The 24,982-nt window shown below is 39.5% G+C and overlaps 2 protein-coding genes across 2 annotated transcripts; both read right to left on the bottom strand.

The window, feature by feature from the left end:
- Nucleotides 1-466: 466 nt before the first annotated feature.
- Nucleotides 467-11,658, bottom strand: LOC140141228 (uncharacterized). Its single transcript, XM_072163025.1, has 6 exons — nt 11,524-11,658; nt 9,312-9,456; nt 7,685-7,804; nt 6,074-6,211; nt 2,999-3,127; nt 467-1,423 (listed from the first exon to the last, which is right to left on the bottom strand). Exons 1-6 carry the CDS (start codon nt 11,598-11,600, stop codon nt 1,142-1,144), a joined length of 891 nt encoding a protein of 296 aa, XP_072019126.1. The 5' UTR covers nt 11,601-11,658; the 3' UTR covers nt 467-1,141.
- A 10,458-nt stretch (nt 11,659-22,116) lies between these two features.
- On the bottom strand, nt 22,117-24,682 carry LOC140140529 (uncharacterized). Its single transcript, XM_072162287.1, has 3 exons — nt 24,575-24,682; nt 23,650-23,782; nt 22,117-22,656 (listed from the first exon to the last, which is right to left on the bottom strand). Exons 1-3 carry the CDS (start codon nt 24,680-24,682, stop codon nt 22,169-22,171), a joined length of 729 nt encoding a protein of 242 aa, XP_072018388.1. The 3' UTR covers nt 22,117-22,168.
- Nucleotides 24,683-24,982: the final 300 nt, after the last annotated feature.

Here is a 24,982-nt window from a genome sequence, read left to right as displayed (position 1 = left end):
TTCTGTGTGGGAGATTAAGGTCATGTCTTGTCACGGGTGGATGAGTTTTAATTGGAATAGCCCGTGATACCTTGTACTGGACGTGCCGATGAACTGCTGTCAGCTTCAAATTTAAATGATTATTTAGTGTAGTATATGATACATCAATCAGAAAGGAACACAAGGCAAAATGCATGTGAGTCAATATACAAGATACTCAAGATGATTCAATTACGTTCAACATTGGAGCTACAATTGAGTGTTCAGACTCCACTGGCGAGGCAACAGAAAATAAAATACCCTGTTCTATGGCAGACGGACTCAAATGCCACATAAGGTTGGTCATCAGGATTTGTTTCCTGGAATTAGGTTAAATGACTTCAAAAGGTCACCAAAAGCTTTAAAATATATATAAAAAAATATTGTGCAACAATATTTTGACAAATTTTCTGAATATTTTTCCAAGAATTTCAATCAAAATCAATCCATTTCAGCAAAAAAAATACAATTTTTTACTTTGATGCCGCTAAAAAATTCCTCACAACACAAAATCTGATTCGGTCAGACCAGTAGGACAGGGTTTTTTTTTGTCACCCCAAGGCAAAAAAATGTACATGCAAGGGCTATTCCTTATGAGCCCTGGCATATACATTGGGCAGGAAAAACCTGCTATGTGCCATTGGTCCCTGAACATGTTGGCCCCTAAAGCAAACCCTCTTATTTAACCTCTTTGCAGTTTTGTTTGAAACATATTCAAGGGCCACAGGTACATTTTCCTGCCCAAACTGTCACGCAAATTGCACTGCTATCCCATTTTCTCGTCTATCCTGTACCAGTCATTCCAACATAAGCATTGACTTTTTATGAAGTCATGGCCCAAGATCATAATTATGTTTGTATCAAACAACATGTACAGTTGGTGGGAATCTTTAAATCTGTTTTCCAAGCGAGAATCTGTTTCTTGACCATGACCAGTACTTCAAAAAAGGTTCAGTGCTCATTTCAGAAAGACTCTGAATTATAATGCAACCCTGCAAATACATATTAGTTGCTTGCAGGCTAGTGGTAGCAACAGTGATATACAATTCTCATCATAAAACATAAATCACATAAAAATGACCACTTTTACATTTCAAATTAACCCAACAATAAGTATACGATGTCACCTGATCACAATACTGAAGTTATTGCACTTGACACCTCCTCTAACAGTCTTCCTCTTTCCAGATGTCTTCCCTCTGTCCTCTTCATTCTTCCCACAATCCTCCTGCCGTTGAAGTCTTCCTTGGCGCTCCCCATCTTCTTTACGCGTAAACATCTTGAAAGAAAGTTTGCGACTGTTGTGCGAGGACACCATCTGGAAGCCTAGTTTGTCCAGCATGTCATGGAATGTGTCGTGAGTTAGATAACGCGAGTTTTCCAGGCACGCAAGAGGGAGAATCACCTTGAAGAAAGAAAACACAGATAAAATACCGTAAAGACTCGCCTAATAGCGCACTTGGGCTCCTTTGCCATGGGGTAAATTTTGTGTGCAAATAGAGAGCTTCCTCCTCTGAAGTCCAAACGAGAATTAAGATTCTGTGCCCTTATTTGCTGGTGGAAATTTTACGGAACGGCACTTTTAGGTTGTGCCTAAAATTCCACTTATGTCCAGTAAGCCCATAGCGCCATAAGGCGAATCTTATGCAAATTAGACATAGCCAATCTATTCAGCCAAATATTTCTGTTCTTCCCTGTTCAGTCACTGTCATCAGTTTGCCCCATCTATCGCTCTCAAAATATTGAAAATTTAGGAGCTCTGCAATAATTATGAGCCTGGGTAAATATGGAGGGCAAGAATTTTTCGGCCAAAACCAAGGGGAGGTAAGCAATTTTTAGCACACATTCATGGGATGCCTTTTAAATAAAACGCTCTAAAAAAGGCTCATGAAAACAGTACGGAAACCCTTAAATATGCAAATTTTCCTGCTCGCTGTGCTTGCAATATATACATCTATAATTTGGTTCACCTCAAGTTTGGTAGTGACGTCAATACCCTTTCGTGCTGACAAACCGCCCCTGTGCGCATGTGTGTACACTCAGGGCGTTTAACTTTACGCACAAGATTCGATACTGCGGCGAGCAAAATACGCACCTTCGTCACTACTGAACTTGAGATGAACCAAATTATAGACCATTCAAGGTTTGCAAATTAGGATAAAAAAATTTGGCATGTGCAAAGGGGGGTAAAGATGGTCGGGAGGGCTGGAGGGGTAAGCTTTTTTTGTCAGGCCGAGAGCAGGCATTAACCTTTTGCTTATAACTCAAGAACGTTATTTTGATTATAACTCAGGATACTGTCATGACATCAAAAGGATTTGTCTGCTCCCAAGTCTTCCCCCCCCCAAAAAAAATCCAGCTATAGACGAATCCAAATACACGCATTCCTACACCTGACTAGCAGCCTTTAGTTGGGTCCCCGTCGGCTACAATATAAAAAAATGCATCCAAAATGTGAAATGATTCGGCCTTGGCGGAAATTTTTAACTGCATTCCATCACCCGTTTTACACCTTCCGCGAAAACACAGGTAGACAAAAGAATGCACACACAATACAGTTCCAACACTTGTTCAAATAAAAGCCGCCTTACACCTAGAGAAGGTCGAGGAGGGTTAATAGAATAATACAATAGAGATAATTCCGCAGGTAATCCCGTTGCATCTATTCATAGATGTACAAATGGATGAACAAAAGGACCATGTATGAATAGATGCGACAGGATTACCTCTATTGTATATATTATTCTATTAACCCTCCTCGCCTTTTGCATCTTCTCTAGGTGTTAGGCGGCATTTATTTGCACAATCAGGCGCTCAAAACCCCAGGTTGGTGCTAGTGGGAAACCAAAGATGGCCGACCAAATCCTGACCATGACTTGGCTCGTTGGCTTTGTCTATATTGTCATGAGATTGAAAGGATATTTCTGCTTCCCAAGTCTCTCCACCCCCCCCAAAAAAAAAACACCTCCACAATACTTACAAATAAGTGTCCCTTTGGTTTGCATATTCTGCTACATTTCTTCAGCATGTCACCTCTAATGGCAGGTGAACCAGCAAAGTTGAGCACCAAACTCATAACAATGATATCATACATCTGTGGAGTATCATTCTGGTGGGGAAAAAATGACACAATGATTTATTTGCTGTTGTAGTGCACGTTAGAATATGACCATTGCTAGATCAACTGGCTCACTCACGCTTTCTTTGTATCGAACCACTGATCGAAATGATCACAACACAAAGCTTATGGCATATCATAATTCGGAGCAGGTGTATGAGCCCAGGCTTGAACCAGTAACCAATGGTTACTAACATGCACTACGGCAGTGAATAATGAATATACACTGTCAAAAAAAAATCAAATAGTGGTTCCACAGTTCCAGGGGGTGAGGTACTCAAGTTTCATTTTGGTATTGGTGTGCAGTGCAAAGGGTTGAACTGGGGGCCTTGGGAACTGAATGAGATGCCAAATTGGGGGGGGGGGAGCTTCAAATTTTACAATTTGCTTTGGGGAGGCACTTGCAAATGAATTTTGCTCAAATTTGAAGCTATGCAGCTGAAGAAAAAAGTTTTTGGCTTGAGAAACTGACATTTTGGTTAAAAGGTATCAGCTATAATGGAAGCCACCATCACCATGCCATTGCTTATCCTGGAATTACCATTTACCTACATCACACAAGAGTGCTGATTGCATAGTACGCTAGTGCTGGCAACCCATTACCAGCACCCCATCAGCGCCCATACATGTGTCAAATTTGTTATTCCCTGCAGCTTGTTTTCAGATTCCTATAGTATGCACATTTGGCTGGTCCAAGTTTACAGCCCATATGCACGCCCTGATAATATCAAGCATGATTGTTTGTGTCTGTCACAATGAGGTAAAACCAACCAAAGAGTATCGACTCTGCCATGTTTGTGTGTCGCTCGTGGAATACTAGTAGTTTACCTTCGGAGAGTTTGTATTTTGCTATGCTCCCGGAAAACAATTCCAAGTGCGTTGTAAGCTGTTGTTGTAACACATTGCACCAAAGATGCTCAAAGTTTTGTAAAATAACATGCAAGCTTAACGCGGCTGTGTACTCTAGCCATTGTTTCTTTCTCAAAATTGAGTTTTTATGATATGTTTGTACCTTGTTATGTTTTTTATAAATACAAGGAATGAAAATCCAGATTTGTAAACTCCAACTGCAATATTTTAAGGATTTTATTTCACTATTCCACTCGTGTTTGAAATTGAAAAGGAAAGGAAATCTTTGTTGTACCAGCAAGGTACACGCGCAAGAACAACTCATCGCGTTAAATGCGTATCGCGCAATTTGTTAACGCACAAATACGCGACGATACGCTGACGCTTATCTACATGCGCGGCGCATCTGATGGAAACACCACGGAAGCACTGATTTCACAAAAACCTAGTGGTCAAATGGCTCCGCTTTTAGCTGATAAAATGTGGGTTTTTTCAAGTTCTTTCCCCGATTTAAATATCAAGTTATGAATGGATTTCGCTCAAACTTCTCAAGGGGCTGTGGATTTACCCGATGTTCACGTAATATAAGTTTCAAAACGAAAACTGTCGCATTCTCCTGTGAGATTCGATGAAAGTGCAAAATGTGACCACTTTAAACTTCAACGGCCATTATTTCAATGTTCATTTTCTCGGTAAAATGACGATTTAGGTACACGATAACTCAATAAATACAGCATCTATAGGTAAGCAAATATGATCATCGTAAAAAGCATGATCGACTCAAGAAACGGTTTTCTCATTTTTTTATATTTTGGTCTATTTCCGATTTTGGGCATCATTTTGTGCAAATAGGCGTTTTGAATTTTAAAAGTTCATTTTGATGCCTTATATGGTCAATATCTCAAAAAATAAGGCCAATATCAAAAAAATAAAAAAACCGCTTTTGGAATGGAGCCTCAAGATTGAGCTAAAAACTAAATAAAATATTTTGGAAAGAGTGTTTTTTGTTATGATGTACCAAACAAATATTAACAAAAACTCACTTTTTTGTGATTTTCTTCAAAATTGTTGTTTTTACCCCAAATCTGTATTTGTATTAAGATTTATTGATGTCTTGCCTTCATAAAATGTATACTTTTATATGTTTTATGCTAATAATTACAAAGTTATTGCACTTTTACTACATGCATGTCTGAGAGTACACAGCCACCTTAAGGGGTATTACACTTTGCCCAATTTGTGTTTATTTTGCATTTTTCTCAAAAAATATAGCGCATTGGGGACAAGTAAGATATGTATAGGGCAGGACTACAACTACTGCACTGGAAATTTTATTTCAGCACAGACAACAGTTGTGGAGTTACAGTCAAAAATGAGGAAAACCAATATTTGATCAATAAATCAATAACTACTTGTCTTGAGTTGCTGAATTTTCAGTGCAGTAGTTGTAACCCTTGCCCCTATAATATACATGTCTTACTTTGCACCGATACGCTATAATTTTTGAGAAAAATGCAAAAATAGGTACAAAATTGACCAGGGGTGTAGTACCCCCTTAAAGATGCGAATTATCATTTGATTTCTGGCACTTGCCAAAAAACACCCTACTTGCCCTCCATAAGAGACAAACCAAAATGGCGGACTAAACATAGCCTCCCGCCTTCCACACAGGCAATTGACCTTTTTCGGTAAATCCTGTAAGCCTTTGCAAGTACACCTGAGAACTCATCATTTGACGTCACGCCGATCTGCGACGATGCGCACATGGCTTATTGAACATCGTTACTGCGCATTGCAAGTCGGCATGTCAAATGACGACATCTCAGGTGTACTCGCAAAGGCTTATGGGATTTACCAAAAAGGTCAATTTTGAGACGATACTCTTTGGTATAATGGGCTATTCCAGTTGAAATCCATACTCCCCCTATGGAAGACATGACCTTAATCTTCCACAGGGAGTGTGAATTTCAAATGGGATACCTGGGCGATTCCATTTGAAATCTACACCCCCTGTGTGGAAGATTAAGGTCATGTCTTCCATAGGAGATGTGTGGATTTCATCTGGAATAGCCAATCTCTTTGGCCTACCTGGAATTGCAAGAAATCTGCTTTTACGATGCCTGCGCTGTGAGGATTCAAATCTATAGCTGTACACTCAATCCATTTACATTGCTTTGTGTAGTTAAGCTCCAGGGCTCCCACGTCCAAAAGCTTCAGTTTATGTCCCTATTGAATCAAAATTATAAATAAGTTTATAACAATTAAAAATAATGCATAAAACATAGACCACACCTGCATGCATGCATGTGCTTTCTGAATGGGTACGTGACTCCATTTGAAATTTACACCCCCTGTGTGGGACATTCAGGTCATGTCTTCCATAGTGGGTGTGTGGATTCCAACTTAAGGTAGTATTATCGGCTACGGTGTCATGCACAGATTTGGTTGAAAATGATACATGATGTGTAGTTGGGTGAGAAAAACTTGCCTGCCAATTTTTAATTTTTGCCAACAAAGCGTTTTTGAGTTACGCCATTTTTTATCATTAAGAAACCCCATTGACTTTGTACATAAAGTGGTTTTGACACTAAGCCTCATTCACTAAAATTGGTAAATATTTGAAAATGGATACTATGTTCAAATATTATTTTTTCTCCTTTATATCCCCTTTATAGAACTGCTTTTTGGATCTTTTTATTACAAAAATGTTACTAAATAATTTTAGTGACTTTTTTCCATTTGAATCATAATTATTGTCTGGGCTAACCATAGGGCCAATTTTAACAAACAAGGTGTCATATGAAAGGCAATTAAATTTAGAAACTTTTCTCGCCAGCTTTTTTTAATAAAGTATTTCTATTTTAAGTTATGGGTGTTTCTAGATTTCTCTAATTTAAAAATGAAAAAAAAAATCATTTTTCTCAAAAAATAAACACTTTATCAAATAAATCTGGCGAGAGAATTTAGGTATTAGGCTTATTAACCACCCCTCAAACTATGGAAACCATATCACATTCCATCTAGGCTAGCAATAATTATTTGTAGAAAAAATTAGGGAATTTTCGCAAAATAAAGAAAAACCTAAGAAATGTTTCAATTTTCATGAAACATTAAAAATAAGTGAAGTAAAGACTTATCCTAAATTGGTTATATATTTGATGTGGATACATAATTCTGATTTGATATAGTGGCTATTTTCCTGCATGGGCCTATTATCTGATGCTCCTACCTTAAATCGCCCTTTGTTATTAAGCTCTCTGGGCACTTTAATAGAAAGGTAAAGGAAAAAGGAGTCAAACCTGCATTTTTTACATGATGGAGTGCCCATCTCTCTTTCGTTAGCGATCAGGCTAGACTTAACCATGAAATGTTGCTGGGGGTGGGGGAATCGCCAAACCTCCTCCACAGCGAGTCTGTTACCTTCCCAGCATTTACATGGAGTATGTTACCTTCCCAGCATTTACATGCCTCTACCCATACACCAGGGTGGAGAGGAGTAATCGATATAAAGTGCCTTACTCAAAGGCACAACACGATGGTATCGGCGGGACTCGAACCTGCAACCTTCCAATTATGAGTCCGAGCCCGTTTCACTCTGCCACCGTGCTCCCTCTTTAGCACCCCCACGGGCCCGTGCTCCTTTTTATGGAAAGAATACAGTATTAATTACTCCTTGAATGCCTTGATGCATGCAATTACCTTTTCAGCTCTAATATTGAATTCCTTTAATTTGCTGAGGATCCATTTTGCTGTGCTGACATTCCCATGATGGCTTTTCCCAAGTTGAGAAGAAGTCTGGTAGGCTTCAAGACCACCAAGCTGAAAAAAGGGTACATATTTATAGCACTGTTACTCCTCTTCTTCATGACCTCCATTGGCTCACAGTTGAGGGAGGAGGAGTTTCAAATGGCGCTGCCTAATGTGTTAATTTATGGCATTTCCTGTAGTACAGCGCTCAGTGGCTTGCTTGCTTGCAATGGGCGCTTATAAATCCCTTTATTATTAATTCCATTTGAAATTCATACTCCTCCTGTGAAACATATTTCCAAAATCTTCCACAGGGGTAGTGTGGATTTTAAATGGAATAGCCTATTATGGGCAAGAGCTCAGAATCAAATGATAATTTTTGTCTTTGTGTTTGAACGTGGCAACAGTTTTGCACAAGCACTACTATTGACACAACATATTACACGCAGAACACAAACAAGCATGCATTTTCAATTGAAGTTTATCAGGGGCTTGTTGTCAAAAGAATCCCAAGATCATATTGAAAAGTCTAGAACTTTTCCACCAAACTCGATCCTGCTTGTATCCTTTTAAAACATGAAAGTATTGGGCTGTTCCGGTTGAAATCAACAAAACATTTGGAAGACATGACTTTAATCTCCCACACTGGTGGTGTTTGAGTCGGATGTCAGAAATATTGATTTTGAGATAGCATTCAACTTCCTTTTAATTTTATTGTTCTGAGCAACACTAAAATAACCATATCTTTGAAACCATTTAAATTATGATGGAGTTTTCAGCAAAATAAAACCCTGAAAGAATGACTCATAATTTGAAAACAAAATTTTGATTTTGATCAACATCAGACTCATTAAGCTTGATCGCATCACAAATTTCAAATGGAGTCAGCCATAACCCCATTTTACATTCACACTCAGGTAACTCCATTTGACATTCACAAATTTCAAATGGAGTCAGCCATTCAGGTAACCCCATTTTACATTCACACTCAGGTAACTCCATTTGACATTCAAACATCAACTAGCTGGAATCTGTGCAAAGAAGAGCTGCACGTTTTATAGTAGGCGTTTACAAACAGAGAGCCAGGATGTGTCACATAAATGCTAATAAACCTCTCTCTCGAGGAGCTGTCATCAAGAAGAAGAATGAGGCGTCTATGCATTTTCCAGCAAGCAAGACAAGGTCACCTATCCCTGCCCATCGGAAATCTCCTGCAGCCTGTCCAGCGTCTGTCACGGCACCAACATCCAAATACCTACAAACCCGTAAAGACTGCTACAAATATTCATACGTACATGTACCAATTACCAAAGATGATAAGTGACTGGAACTCAATGCCAGAACCCATCACAAACATCTCAAAACAAGAAGCCTTCAAATCGGCACTAACAGGACCACTACGGAATCACAAGAAACCAAGCAAGCAAGCAAGACCAATAGAGTAAAACTACAAACGCAAACACTACCCTGACCGCTTGACTCCAGCCAGGAGTGTTCAGTCAGAACAACTACCAGGTATGGGAGAATGTCTTCCATAGGGATGTATGGACTTCAACTGGAATAGCCCATGCATTCTTACCTCATCTATTTGGGCTTGTATGGCATTGATCTTGACTTTGTTTTCACGTCCCTGCACAGCTTCTGCCCTCTGTTCTGTTTGATCAAGTTCTTTCACAAGTTCATGAAGTTTGGAGACAAGCTTATTGCTACACCTTGCTTTCTGTCTGCAACATACAATTTACAAAATATGTAGAATTTACATAAGAGCAGCATATAATTAGACAAACTATGAACCATCTATTTTGATATCATTGTGTGAAATCAGAGGGTTTTGTTTTGGGCCGAGGGAGCGGTAGCTCCCGAGGAAAAATACAGAGGCCCAAAACAAAACCAGACAATATCACACAATGACCTCAAAATAGATGGTGGACAGTTATTATTGTCATTCATTACTGTTGTATCTGATATTTTGAACAAATGAAAATGGCATTTGATGTTATTTTATGTCATAAAACGCTGTTCAATATAAACAGTTTTAATTTTGTTATAACCTACCCTACAAAAAATTGACCAGGCGAACTTGATATTTGCGACAACAACAAGAGCTACCAATCACAGAAGCGTGTGGGCATGTGCGTTGACATAACGCTCCGCCCATACACGCACACAAGCGTATACGTTATTGTAGCGCGTATCGGTGTGTGCCAGGAGTGAGTTTCGGAGTCATTAATTGTGAGTTATTATTAAATGACCGCGCAATGAGCGTGCGGTCAGGCAATCAATTTACTTTGATTCGATCACAGGCTTTGCGTTATTCATGAGGTTATGAATGCATTATAGTGCTGTTTGTGCATGCACGGAATCAGTGGTCATCAGAGTTGTCACCAGGACCAAGAAAGTACTGGTTAAAATATTGAAGGCGGAGCGTAGCAAGTGGAGCTCTCGTGCCTCGCACTATCTTTTAGTGAACGCTAAGGATCAGGGAATAGGCGTTGAGAGTACCACCCCCCTTTAAAAAAAATTTTGTTGCTCTTTTATGATGAAATATCATCATCTACTTCCGGAAATGTAAAAAAAATAAAAAAAATAAAAAATTATAAATTTGTTTTTCTTGTGAGTGCCGGACGGCCCCGTCCAGCGTAGTGACAACCCTGGTGGTCATGAAAGGTTTCAAAAGAATAGGCTCTGTCCCAATAATCCCAAGCTATTGTTTGAAACTGTTCCCCGGAGGATGTATCATAAACAACAGATAAATGACTGCCTATCATATTGAGTTCCACAGTGTAGATCTATAACTACAAAGGCCTTTCACAATTTTGAGTTTAATGTTTCCCTCCCGTATCCAAAATTGACAAAAATTTGCAAAATACGGTATTTAATTATTTAATTTTTATTTTACATTTTCTAGAGATTTTGTGATCCTAACATTCTCTTTTTATGACATTTGTCAGTAGATAACTTATTCCCAAAATTTCAGTTGATTCCGATTTTGTGTTAGCCAGTTACCAGGGTATGTACAGTAAGCCAAAAAATTAAGGTACCAGTTATGTTCACCTCCTGCATATCCTAAACCAAGACAAATATGCCATAATTGGAACCAGCAGGCAATAGGTGCATCTTTTAGCTCGAATTTAAGACCTTACTCATTGAAATTGTTCAAGAAATAAAGACATCCCCAAACCTAAGGAGGATACCAATGTAAAAGTTGCAGTTTGCTGCATTAAATGCCCTATTGATTTGTACACAAAGCGTTCGTTAACAAGAGAACTAGCGCTGCGCTTCCATTGATTAGCACGGTAAAACTAGGGCTGTGCTTTCATTGATTAGAACACAAAAGTGCAATGCAATTTATGGACATTTTAGCCTGCCAAAACTGAACGCAGTAACTCCCAAAGATGATTATGCTACCCAAGGTAGTTGCTAACTATCAAGTATAAATGCAAAAGCGACGGGCGATGCATCGCAAAATTCGGCAATTGCCCATCGCTTTCCAAAAGCGTTTAAAATCGCAATCGCTCGGCGATCAAGTATAAATTCAGCTTAAGTTCCAGAATAAATAACCTCCAGTGCAAAAATTGCACCGCTGTCCGATCGAAAAACGATAGCATGCGTGAAATTCGAAGCTAGAGTTCTCGAGAGTAACATCCACCATCCATATGCACATGATCATGCCAAGGCATGCATGATGTACATGTGTCATGTGTGTAACAACTTCGCGGGCATGGCGGGGGAACTGCGTCATGTCCGCGGTCCGTGCTAATATTTTGTACCCTCTTCCTTACTTTAATTACCTATGCATGCTCTCATTCCGTGTAACAGGGTGTTTCTGCTTTTTGCGTTTCCGAATTTTCGGTTTTCCTGACTTCATTTCAATGTTTTTTGAGTGAAAAAGTTTACCAAACTTCCTGCACAATCCCTCCTCTGCTGCATCATCAAATAATTTAAAGATGGCAAGTTGGCAACTCTTGTCACTTTTCTGGACAGCCTGTCGCCCAAAATATTCCCTAAATTTACTTTTAGCAAATCGCTGTAGTGCTAGTAACAATTTTTTTAGTCAAACTCGTTGGGCATTATATTTTGCTCACACAGTAAATTACCGTAAAATGCCCAAGGGTAACTTTGGTAAATTTTCAGAGTTTTTGAACAACTGCTTCCCCTCCAAAAAAACCCCAACCAATTATATATTTCTAATCTAATTGTAATTAACCAAGCAAATCAAATGTTGCTATAGTGATGTACATAAGGCCTAAACATTAAAATTGTTATTCAATGAGCCCATCAATCTAAATAATCATCTGGCTGGATTGATTTCAATCATGTTTCAAATCTATTCAAACTAAGCTTAGTCATTCAAGAAAGCTTCAAATGAATGCTGGACGGTTCGCACCCTTTCAAGATGACTAAGCTTAGTTTGAATAGATTTGAAACATGATTGAAATCAATCCAGCCAGATGATTATTTATTGTTAATTTCAAGTCGTTGAAATTTAACTGCCTGTTTTTTAACAAACTAAAAATCTAAAACCGTTCAATCATTATCAAAATATACAGACAATAATTATAATAATAATTTCCGGTCCATTTCCCTATTATTGGTAGCGGCCATGAACATCAGTGACCATATGGAAGTAGACCTACCAAGTATTCAAATGAACTTCATTCAATTTAAAAGCCTAGATTCGGAAAATAGTAATCATCAACATTCAGTGCATCTTTGTTAGCTTTTGTTTGTTAGGACTGTGCAATAATTATGACCCAAGGGGAGGGTAAATCGGATGGGGGCAAGAATTGTTTTTGGCAAGAAAAAAAGGGGGGGTGGGTGGAAGCAATTTTTGGCAAGCTGGGAACGCCGGGACTAGATTTTTGGCACATGTTCAAGGGACGCCTTTTAAATAAAACGCTCTAAAATATTATCGAGTTACTAATACTATAGATAGGCCTATCTAGACCATTTAACGTTTGCAAATAGGATCCCAAAAATTTGGCATGTTTAAAGGGGGGGGCAACGATTTTTTGGCAGGCCGAGAGGGAAGGGCAGGCGATTTTTGGCAGCTCGAGAGGGCGAGGGAGCAAGCATTTTTTGGCATGCTGTTTGGAAATGTTACCCCCCGCCCCGTTTCATGAAACGCTTGACCATAACTCAAAAACGGTAAAACTATACCGTACACTTTCTGAATCCTTTAAGATGACCAGAGGGGTAATAACTCAAGAACGGTACATCCTAGATAGGTAAAACTATACATTTTCTGAATTATTATGACCAGAGGATTACATTAGTAATGTTTTCGACACAATTTGGTGACGTTTGAAATTTGACCTCATGTAAAGTTTAATGACCTTTCTCCCACCCATGGGACAATATTTTGGTTTTGGGAACAACACAATTTGTGTACCAGGGACTTTGAGGATTACGAAGAAATAGGTTAGAAAAATACATCATCTGCATGGGAACAAGCTGGGTATTAGACTAGAAACTAACCAATAGAAATACGCTCTGCAATGAATTGCGTGAGTCTATAATCTACACCGTCAAGCGCCAATTTACAAAATAAGCTGAATTTATACTTCGTCGATGAGCGATTGGTATTTGACCAATTAACTCGCTTTTCCCAACGCAACAAAATGAGTCCTATCTCATTGGTTAAACACCAATATCGCTATCGCTCAGTGAGTCGAGTATAAATTCAGCTATAGAGATGTTCGCGATTTTCGCGTTTTAGAAAAAGTTAAAGAGATCATGACAACAATGTTAGGCCCCTATATGGAGTGGAATCAGTAACATCTTGGCTAAAACTTTAATTGGTTTCTTCACTAGTTCGGACTCAAACGCTGTCCTCACTTAATTAAACCGTCCAGAAAACGAGTTGAGTCACTTTTGACATTTTTGTGCATCGAGCTTGCATCGCGTAAAATTTACTTTCATGATTTAGGCCTACAATTGGATTTCTGCTTCTAAAAAAAAAAATAATAATAGGGGTCAGGACGTAAATGGGATATACAGTAGAATCAGTAATATCTTGGCTATAACAGAAAAACTTCTTTTCTTTCTTAGTTCAGGCTCAAACGCTATCAGCCGACGCTATGCCCGATTTTACTTAATCGCCCGAGTTGGGCCACGTTAAAAGCCATGTTCGCACGTATCAAGTTCGAACCGCGTAAAATGAACTCTCATGCTTTTTCGTCAAAGATTTCAGAACACAATTGTTTACACTTTCTGTTGCAACCTGTACCATCATTGTTTACCATGTTAAGATCTGGGCGCAAGAAGACCGTAAGTCCACTTGGCCCCTCCGACCGTGTATACACTAAAGTTGCGTATAGTTTCGTATAGTTTGGTAATGTTTTATACATGTTCAGGGGCCAAAACAAATCTTTCACAACCTTTCATGATGTTTTCACCCAGGAACATGTAGTAAACATTATAAAACCCTAAGAAACTATACGTAATTTTATTGTATACATGCTGAGGGGCCAAGTGGACTTACGGTCTTCTTGCGCTCAGGTCTTCATTGTTAACAGCGATGGCAAACCAATTTTGACCTTAATAGTGAAATTTAACATGTTTGTTTCTGACGAAAACTTTCCAAAATTTATTGTTCGAAAAATGTGCATAATGGAACTTCACTAACGACCCTTACACAGCGTCATCATCCCTATATCTTCGTGTCAAAAATTGGCGTGATAGTACGGCGAATCCTCTCGTTATTCAATAGCTACGCATGGCGATTTTGTTCGAGATAGGCCGAGCGCGACTCAGGCTAAGCATAGCACGACTATTTTCTCAACTTTCCTGATATGAGATACCACCAAGTTCTATTCTACACATTATTACGATTTGCGCATGCTCTAGTATCCCATATGGTGTTGCTATTACAAGGAAATTCGATTTGTATTCAGGTAAAACCCAGGTTTTGTTTTTTACACTAACTTGAAATGAAATACACTAATTAGCGGCCATTGCTGTATGCTCTAGATACATTTTTACTGCATTTTAGGTTAAAATTGTGATATATTTATTTAATTTTGAGAATTACAATTATATAAAGGAACACATTTAAGATCCAGGTGCTTGATAGAATATTCGATCACACGTGTATATCACAATTCATATGTAAACTTTCTCTATCTATGTCAATAATATAATATTGATTTCACCAACGGAGTATGAAGCTGTATGAAAAAAATATTTATAATATAGGGTGTTGACACTTTGCCTTACTGCCTGCTACTGTACATTCGTTTTCAATCTGGATTTCATTTCAAGAATTGACCACACTTCTTGGTATCGGGCGTACACAATGGTACATTGTTCCCAGAGCTTCCCAGGTAAGTCCGAAATGAAGAGCACGGTGTTAAGAATTTGAATCTTTGATCAGCTGATTGTTTCAACACTCACTATATAGACGAGAAATCGAGATCTATACAATGTCAATTTCTCTGGGCAATACGAACTCCCTGGTTCCAAGTTTCCAACTCATCGTAATGGTTTAATGCTGAGATCCTGCCTATCAACATGATAAAGAGGATCGAAACATGTGTCGGGCATTTTACTTAAAATCAGGGGCGTAGCCAGCCCTCTCTCCCAGGGTGGACAAGGCTCCAAAAATGTCCCCCTAAGCTGACTAAGTAATAGATCAAAGCGAGCGAGCGTAGCGAATAGAGCCTTTACTGGCGTGGGGTCCAGGGGCCCGCATTTTAGGGCCCTGGTGGGGTTCCAGGGAACGAAGCCCCTGGAAGCTCATGGGTTTTGGTCATTTTTATACCATGAGGAGAAGCCTCCTTGTATACATTTGTAACGTTTTTATTTGAAAAATGTAAACAAATGTAAGGTTTCTTCCATTTCTTCCCCCTTTCTCTCATACCTTCCCCTTCCATCAAATTACTTCCCCCTAAATTACTCCCCCTTCTTTTCCTTAAGTTCCCATTCCTTCTGAATTTCTTTTCAAGAATTGACCACACTTCTTGGTATCGGGCGTACACAATGGTACATTGTTTCCAGAGCTTCCCAGGTAATTCCGAAACGAAGAGCACGGTGATAAGAATTTGAATCTTTTCTCTGATCAGCCGATTGTTTCAACACTCACTATAAAGACGAGAAATCTAGACAATGTCAATTAATTTCTCTCGGCAATACGAACTCCCTGGTTCCCAGTCCAAGTTACCAACCCATTGCAATGGTTTAATATTGAGATCCTGCCTATCAACATGATGAAGAGGATCGAAACACGTGTCGGGCATTTTACTTAAAATGCCTGGAACAACTATGGTTCAATTAAACGTACTCACTCTGCATCTACATCCAAGAAGTTACCAAACGTTAAGAGTTGAGCTCTATCAGCCTAAAATGCCATTTTTCGGCATTCTAACTACAAACTACTTATAATATATATTTAATATTCATAACGGAGACTCACTTCGTGCGAAGATCACTGTTCAACAAAGTCAACTGTACACTTGAATTTATTATATCCTTTGCGTATAAAATCCTCGAGCAGATGCCGCGCATCATGTATGTTTTCTCATTCTACAGAACCGTATACATTACATCAACTTTGAAACTTGAAGGATTGTTCTCTTTACTTATTAAATTACTATACGTTCACCATGATAGGCCTATAATAGGCATATTTGGAGTTTTGGCGTCTCTGAATGAAGGGTCTGGTTTCTAACCCTATTATGATCGAACTTTCAGGAATGGTAGTTCTGATCAGGGATACATGAAAACAAACCGGTGAATTAAACAATTCAAAAAGAATCGCATCACGGAAGCTCTGTATATAGAAATTGAGACTCTCAAAGTGCGGAACGTTCATCTGAATGTATGAAATTGTAGGCTATTAAATCCCGGCTACCAAAGAGAAATTGAAACCTCTAAAGCCGATGTTAACAGCGTATATCAGTAAAGATTTTCCAAAAAATTAAACCATTACCACTAAAATCTGCAGCCGATTGACCAACCCCAACTTGCCAACAACCAATTAATGAAAGTGTTAACAAAGTTATGCACATCCAATGAAAATGAAGATGTTGAACTCACAATTTGTACACTGGTGCTTTCATCCGACCGACCACTGTGATATGATGAAATCACTAATGTAATCGTGAAACGTTACTGAAAATGTGAGTTTATTATCATTGGATTTGCATAAAAAGAACTACGTTAACGGCTCAAAGAAGAAAAAAACCCGTTATTTACATTGTACAAATAGCGCAAGTCAAGTCGTGACCAGTTTCATATTCTGAAGGCAAACCACTAGAACTAACCACTTCAACATGAAAGAAATATGAAATTGGATCACGGGTGTTCGTACCGCGTATGGTTTCTGGGTTGCGGTCCAAGCAGACGTACTCGGTGCGCGGGTGATTCCATCTTGCTGCAGCCATGTATCCAAAATATTCCCTGGTCCAATTGGTAGGACATTCCATAGTTGCTGGCATCATGAAGACTTGTACTCGAGCCATTCGACTCTGACACATGACACATGGGGTATCATGAGATGTGACATCGTGTATCGCTCCTGGATCACCACTCCGATATTCCGCTCCATAGATTCTTGCCCGGGCCGGCTGCTGACCTGACTCTGATTGGTTGAACTGTGGAGAATGTGTTAAGCATAGGTAATTTGAGCCTCCGCCTGGTATAATATTATCTCCATCACCTCCTTTACCACCAGCCGCTATACCTGCAGTAAATCAAAGAGAAGAAGCTAGAAGACATTGTGAGAGATCCAATGTTCTTCCTGGGGTAGGAGTAAAGGCCTAATGCTGGTTCCATACTTTCTGCCGCTGAGCGGCGTGACGCTTCATCATGCCGCTTGCACTTGTCTGCAAACAAAGGCGGCACACCGCTGAGCGGCAACGGCATTACTCTGAAAGCCACTGTTGCCGCTCAGCACCGCTCCAAAATCGTATTTTGTTCTCATACATCAGAGCGGCACCGCTCCGAGTTGACTTGAATTCAACTCCCAGCGATGATGCCGCTTGGACAAAGCGGTTTAATGATCGATATATCGGCTTCTCGCTGGTCACCGCTAGCGTTTCTGGTGCGACTGCGCAGTGAAGCAAAATCATCTTCAGAGCGGCAAAGCGGCAAGCGGCAGGAAAGTATGTCAAACCAGCATAACAATCTACATCCCGAAGTTGGAAAGTGAAAATTGGATTGAGTAATCAGTCTTAATTATTGACAGGTTGTGTCATGAAACATCATGGTGGATGTAAGAGGGGAGAAATGGCAGGGCAAGGTCATCCGAGGTCAACTGAGTATAGATTTCAGATTGTTGTGAAACGTAGTGAATGATTGAACACCGAAAATGTTAAAAGTTATGTCAAGGTCACTCGACCAGAGGTCACCTGAAGTCCAACGGAGTACATGAGTATAAATTGTTGAATTGTCATGAAAAGGTGTGATCACCATTGGGTGCCGCAAATGTTCAAGGCCATGTCAAAGGTATCTGAGATCACTCGAGTATTGTTCGACTGTATCTGAAAGCACGGTGCATGTGGTTACAATTAAGTGCCAAAAGTGTTCAAGGTCATGTCAATGTCATCTGAGGTCAACTGAGTATAGGTTGTTGGATTGTCATGAAATTTGGTGAATGTGATAACCCTTGAGTTGCGAGAATTTTCAAGATCATTTCAAGGCTATCTGAGGTCATTTGAATATAGATCGTTAGATTGTGATGAAACTTGGTGGGTTTAATCGCCATTGAGCTTTTTGTTACAATTATTTAAATGTGTTTATCACGCTTTTAACATGAAATCAGCGAGTAGTCAGCGATATTTCCCAATATGTCCTTTTTAAAATCTCGGTATTTTTCACCTGTTTAGTTATTCCAAACACAAAATAAATTCCAGTCACTCTAATATCAATGCAAAATTATTATGAAACATGATCTTATTCTGTGGCGTTGTGTTACTTGTACCCGAGCGCACTCACCAGTATACACCAGATCTGCTGTATCTGGACATACAGTACGTCCCCATCGGACATATGTCACCCCGGCTGGTTTATATTGGTCTTCCACCGGCGGGAACGATGTGGTAGACTGCAAAGCAACAATCTGCCAAAAAGAGAATGAACAAAATAAATACCGTCTCGTTCATTCATTCAGTCAGTCAATAATGGTCATTCAGTCATCAGTCCGTCAGACAGTCTGTCAATCAGTCAGTCAGTCAGTCAGTTAGTCAGTCAGTCAGTCAGTCAGTCAGTCAGTCAGTCAGTCTGTTTAGTATATCCACTTGTTCATTTACACAACTCACCTTACCTTTACTCGGCAAATCAACGCTACCGAAACTTTCGGTATTATTAGTGACTCGGTCTTGAAGTTCCTTGATAAGTGCTTGGGTTTCAGCTGTTGACTGATTCGATATTTGAATGTGCATCCCCATAATAATAGCAAATATGATGTGGATTAATATTTGCAAAACAGCAAATAGAGCCAGTTTTCGCACGGTGCAAACTCCCGTCATTTCCATCCTGTCGTCACCACCTGATTTTACAGAGTAATTCTTTTTTTGGTCATCGCAAGTATCGTCAGTAAACACTAGATACTTGGTGTTTGATGTATCTATGCTCTCCGATTCTTTTGGAATCTTTGCTGCATTCATAATAATGGACATCGCCGACTTCGGTCATGGATGATTTTCTGATTTGCAGATCTGTGAAAGCTCTAATCGTCATAATGCCAGTATATTTGGCCCATATGCTCAATGACATATCACTTCTACACAAACGCAATGATTTATTTTATTATGCAAATAACACATTTCAATGTCCCACAGATATGTGTGCATCTATCATAATATTACGCTAAACATCCTTCCGAGTTTTACTTGTTGAAGGTCGCTTTGCATGTATCAGTGAACATCAAAAGAGATGCTACGCAGAATGAGCGACTGCAGATCCATCGGATAACGCTTTTTCAATGGGAAATGAACTTTGCTGCTTGGATGATGTCACGATGAGGTTAGCATTTATTCCATATTGAAAAGCGTGTTCCGACGGATCTGCACTCGACAGGCCTCTACGCTGTTCTCCGTGTCAAAAAATGACACGGAAATCAGTGATTAGTCTTTTTGTAAAGTCTTTTCAAAGATTGAAAAGGAGTACACGCGTACGCGTACACGTATGCATGAATATCAAACAATCCTCAATGATAACTTTATAAAATAACTTTATTTAGCGAAATGGGCTTTATCGATAAGGGCTTATGTTGATTTTGTTAAGAGTCATTAATTTGTGGGTGTGGGATGGGACTACCATTTCCACACCCGCAATTACTTATTTTTTGTTGGTTATTTATAGTACCTTTTTGTTTTATTATGTTTCTTTGTTGTTTCTTGCTTCCTTTTTATTTACAACATAATATTCATTATTCTTTTTGGGATAAAAGGTAGCCATGGTAGCAATTTGTATTTCGTTCTTCTCAAGTGAGCTATGTTGCTCTGCCCTATACCGGGCCGGCCTCATGGCGAATACAGGTTTCAGCCCTGATATTCATTGCCTCAATTACGTTGCGTACCATTGTGCGCCGTAACAGTAATACGTTTGCGAAGATCTTGGAGGCTAGTTGTGGTCCTCGCTCATAGACGTCGCTTTGGAATTTTCCCCAAAGGAAGAAATCAAGTGTTGTAAGGTCTGGTGATCTTGAAAGCCACTCCAAAGCATGATCCATTCCAACCACTCTGTTTGCTATCCGTGGACAAAGTGAAAAACGGGTACATCTCTTTAAAAGGGCATAACTTCAAAAGTTGTAAGCAGATTGAAATAATTGTTTTGGTTAATATTAAAGCTAACGATTAAAGGTTTCTTTACATACCAAAATATATTTGATCAACTTTTCAGAAATTGGAGAAAGAGAGGGCGCAGTCCGGTGTAATAATTATGATCCCCTATCTCCCTGGGCTAACGTTTGGAAACGGCATTCAAAGAATTGCATGCGCCCACCACCTGCCGAAATTGGCAAGTCTTTGTCTCAAGTTCATATTGGAGTGTTTGGGTAAGACTTTATACGTTGGTTGTCCATCTAAAGACCATAGGTCCTAGTCCACCATTGAGCATGAGATGAAGAATTGTGTGTTCTAAGGTTAAGTAGACAGAGTTAGTTGGAAGGTTGAGTAGACTGAAGTATTTTTTGCAAAAGTTAATTTACTGCTAGCCTCCTGACATATTATTGCATCCTCCAGCATCATTCAGCATTCGTGGCTAGCTAGCCCACCAAAGAGCATGGAATGGTGCCTTGATTTAGTAGCCTACCAACAGGTGGTAGCGTAGTTACGCAGGAGGCGGCATAACGCTGCTGGCCCATATACGAGAGAGATTAGTGAGTTTCAAGGGCCCCAACTGCAAAAGATGGTGGCACTGATATCGATGCAGCTGACGATCTGGCGACGCCATCGTGCTGTACCCGTGAGTATGGCACTTTATCGATTACTCCTCTCCACCCAGATGTATAAATGGGTACCGGTAACAGACTTTTTCCACTTGTGCTCAGCTGCACGTTTTGCACGTTTGAGGCTGTGGAGGTTCTTATTATGCCAAGATGAATTTGGTCTTGGAATAATACTATATGCAGGCAATGGGGCATGCTCATCCAATACCCCACTTACTACCGAGTTGCCATTACCAACATATTTGTCCAAATCATTACAAGGATCATTGATATTAGAAGATATATCATTACAAAATTATTATTTGGCGGATCTTATAGAGCTTGATCTGAATACGCACAACGAGGTAGATCATATGATGAAGATGGACATTATACCTTATAACAAAGTGAGGTAGAGGCTCTGTATGCAACATACGATCGTCACCTAGGCAGTTGCTATTCTCGTTAGTAATGAGTAGATTGAGCCAATGTCCTGCAGTATGCGTTAATTGGTTCAGATACAAGCAGGACAAGACCTGCATAAGCTAGGATCTCATTTGGAGTTCTAGTGTCACTTAGGTCATGTATGTCCATGTGGAAGTTAAAGTTACTACAAATCATCATGGGTGTAGTACAAAGACACGCATATTCAAGTAAGCTACTGAATTCTTAGAAGAAGACAGATGGCAGAATTTTGCTACACTTGCTGGGTGGGCTGTAGATGGTTATCAGCTTCAAAGGATCTTGCATTCAGTGACGTAGCGTCATAGGGGCACGGGGGCACGTGCCCTCAATTGATCTGAAATTTAAAACAAATGCCCCAAACCGGCTTGAGCCCCCATCATGGTCGGTGCCCCCACCCCAAATGTGATGAACCACGCTACGCTACTGCTTGCATTCCTCTCTTGAGGTGATGTACAATTCAAGGCATTCAAATGATTGAAAACTATATTTGTTTCTCTTGAGTCAACCATCACTAACACAAATGCCTCCAACCCATTCTTGCCTGGACGGGGTAGTGTGGAATCTATAACCAAGAAGATTGTTTGACCAACTTTGAGGGTTTTTTACATTGTGCAAATAGCACAAGTCAAGTCGTGGCCAGTTTCATATTCTGAAGGCAAACCACTAGAACTAACCACTTCGACAGGAAAAAAATACGAAATTGGATCAGGGGTGTTAGTACCGCGTATGGTTTCTGGGTTTCGGTCTAAGCAGACGTACTCGGTGCGTGGGTGATTCCACCTTGCTGCAGCCATGTAGCCAGCATATTCTCTGGTCCACTTGCTAGGGCATTCCATTGTTGCGGGCATCATGAAGGCCTGTACTCGAGCCATTCGACTTTGACACATGACGCATGGAGAATCATACATATGGACATCGTGAATCGCTCCTGGTTCGCCACTACGGTATTCCGCTCCATAGATTCTTGACCGGGCCGGTTGTTGGCCTGACTCTGATCTGTTGAACTGTGGAGAAAGTGTTAAGCATTGGTAATTGGAACCTCCGCCAGGAACATTACCTCCATCACTTCCTTTAGCACCAGCCGATACACCTGCAATAAATCAGTTATATAGAAGACCGTCAGCTTTTATTCTAGCATCGTCTACTCGGTTACATAATACATGTCTTAGACGTAGCTCTTGTTTTACATAGAGAATAAAAATCTCTTTTAAGGGTGGTCTTAACCCTGGATTTATGGAAACTTTTGGGCCTCATAACTGCTAAATTGTTGGTCTAAAGTCTAAAAAGTATACATATTTTGAATGGCAAAGACTTGATAAATTCATCTGTGAGATCAGATTTGGGTCAAATGGAAATATTTGCCCAAAATCCCCCAAAGGTTTTTTTTTTTTTGGGCCCAATTTTTTCGTGTCTTGGGCCAAAATTTGAAAAAATTTGGGCCAAAAAAATTCCAGTTTGCTGGAATTTTGAACCAAAAATGAGCATTTTGGCCCAAATTTGACCTCATAGGTGAATCGATCAAGTCTTTGACATTCTGCATAATTTTATATACTTAACACGCTTTTTATACACTTAACACGCTTGCTTCAAAATGTTCAACAACCAAGTGCCTAGATTTCAATTGCAAAATAGAAGCCGTGGAAAAGTGGATACCCAGCAAACACAAAGCGTTTTCGACATCATTCGGTTAGAAAGGTTAGAAAAGGTTGTCAGAAAACGTTTAATGTCGGGTTATATAAAGGACATATAAAGGGTATAAAACGTTTTCATAACATTCAAAAACATTTGTTGCTAACCTACTGCAAATATTCTAACATAATGTTATCTAAATGTGAGTAAAATATTTAAGAAAAAAATGTTTGCAAAAAATATTTTACAATAACATTTTTAAAACATTCTTAAAATATTGTTGTTGTGTGTTTTCATACAAAACGTTTCAAAACGTTTCCATGCCCTTTATATAGCCCGACATCTAATGTTATTAAAACGTTTTATCTAAACCAAAACCCAAAATATAACATGTTTAAAACGTTTTGAAAACATTTTTGTGTTTGCTGGGTACGTATCCCCCGATCGCACTCACCAGTATACACAAGATCTGCTGTATCTGGACATACAGTACGTCCCCACCTGATATATGTCACTCCAGCTGGTTTATATTGGTCTTCCGCTGGCGGGAGCGACGGTGGACTGGTAGACTGCGGCAAAGCAGCAATCTGTAAAATGGAAAATTAATAAAATAAATAAGTCTTAGTACCTTATTTAGAGAATAAAGGTATTGGTTTTAGTTATTGAGTGCATCTATCGTCTCATATAACACGGGCGACGTCATTATTTTAAGTAAAACAACGAGGCGAAGCCGAGTTGTTTTACGCCAAAAATAATGATGTCGCCCGTGTTATATGAGACGATAGATGCACGACAGCGGCTAAAAACAATACCTTAATTCTCATTCTTAAACACTTTTAAATATCATAAGTATTACAAATTTTGATCAAATTAAATCCTACATTTTACAAGGAATACCTAGGGCTTAAAATCGATCAGTCTCGTTGTTGCTATGCGACTCCGATTGGTTCAAATAGCGAGTACGCGTATCGCGTTGATGTACACGCGCTGACCCGTGTCATATCGTGTCATATCACACGGGCAAGAACCAATAAGATTGCAGGAACGTTCTCAAGTGTTTAAGAATCATTCATTAAGTCAGTCAGTCAGTCATAAAATGTTTCAAATTAATATTTCACCTGTTCATGTACATTACTCACCTTACTTTTTACTTGGCAAATCGACGCTACCGAAACTTTCGGTATTATTAGTGATTCGGTCCTGAAGTTCCTTGATAAGTACTTGGGTTTCAATTGCCGTTTGATTCGATATCTTGGTGTGCATCCCGATAATGATTGCCACTATGATCAGGATTATTATTTGAAAAGAGCAAAGACTCCCAGGTTTTGCACGGTGCAAATTCCTGTTCTTTCCATCTTGTCGACACTACCTGATTTTACAGAGTAATTCTTGTTTTGGTCATCGCACGTATCGTCAGTAAACACTAGATACTTGGTGTCAGATGTATCTCTGTTCCCCGATTCGTCAGTAAACTTTGTTGAATCCATAATGGACAACAATGAAGGAGGCTGAACTTCTGCTTCGCGGAGCAGTGACAGCGAGTTTCGTGCTGATTATCAAAAGCAATGATTATTAACTGCCTTTTATATAATATGCCAGTGGATTTTGCTCATGCTTATAGAATCAGCTCTAGGTATTATTTATATTGTGTAAGTTTGTGTAGGCGGGTCAGAAAGAAATAACCAACCGTTTTCAGGAAAAGAGGTCAGGTTAATAGCTACCCTCAACTTCGGAGAACTTCCTTTTACTGGTATACGGTTACCCACAATGTATACCATTAGGATCAT

Source organism: Amphiura filiformis, chromosome 19 (assembly GCF_039555335.1).
Source record: "Amphiura filiformis chromosome 19, Afil_fr2py, whole genome shotgun sequence".
NCBI lineage: Eukaryota > Metazoa > Echinodermata > Ophiuroidea > Amphilepidida > Amphiuridae > Amphiura > Amphiura filiformis.
The sequence above is the reverse complement of the archived record's forward strand: the minus strand, read 5'-3'. Positions and strand labels throughout refer to the sequence as shown.

Coding starts and splice junctions, on each gene's coding strand:
- LOC140141228 (XM_072163025.1), bottom strand. CDS start 11,600: ATGAAGTCAGGAAAACCGAAAATTCGGAAACGCAAAAAGCAGAAACAC. Junction 6,212..7,684: donor TCAATATTAGAGCTGAAAAG/GTAATTGCATGC, acceptor TTGATTCAATAG/GGACATAAACTGAAGCTTTT. Junction 1,424..2,998: donor AACCAAAGGGACACTTATTT/GTAAGTATTGTG, acceptor TCTTTCTTCAAG/GTGATTCTCCCTCTTGCGTG.
- LOC140140529 (XM_072162287.1), bottom strand. CDS start 24,682: ATGGATTCAACAAAGTTTACTGACGAATCGGGGAACAGAGATACATCT. Junction 23,783..24,574: donor ACCAAAACAAGAATTACTCT/GTAAAATCAGGT, acceptor TCCATTTTACAG/ATTGCTGCTTTGCCGCAGTC. Junction 22,657..23,649: donor AGCAGATCTTGTGTATACTG/GTGAGTGCGATC, acceptor GATTTATTGCAG/GTGTATCGGCTGGTGCTAAA.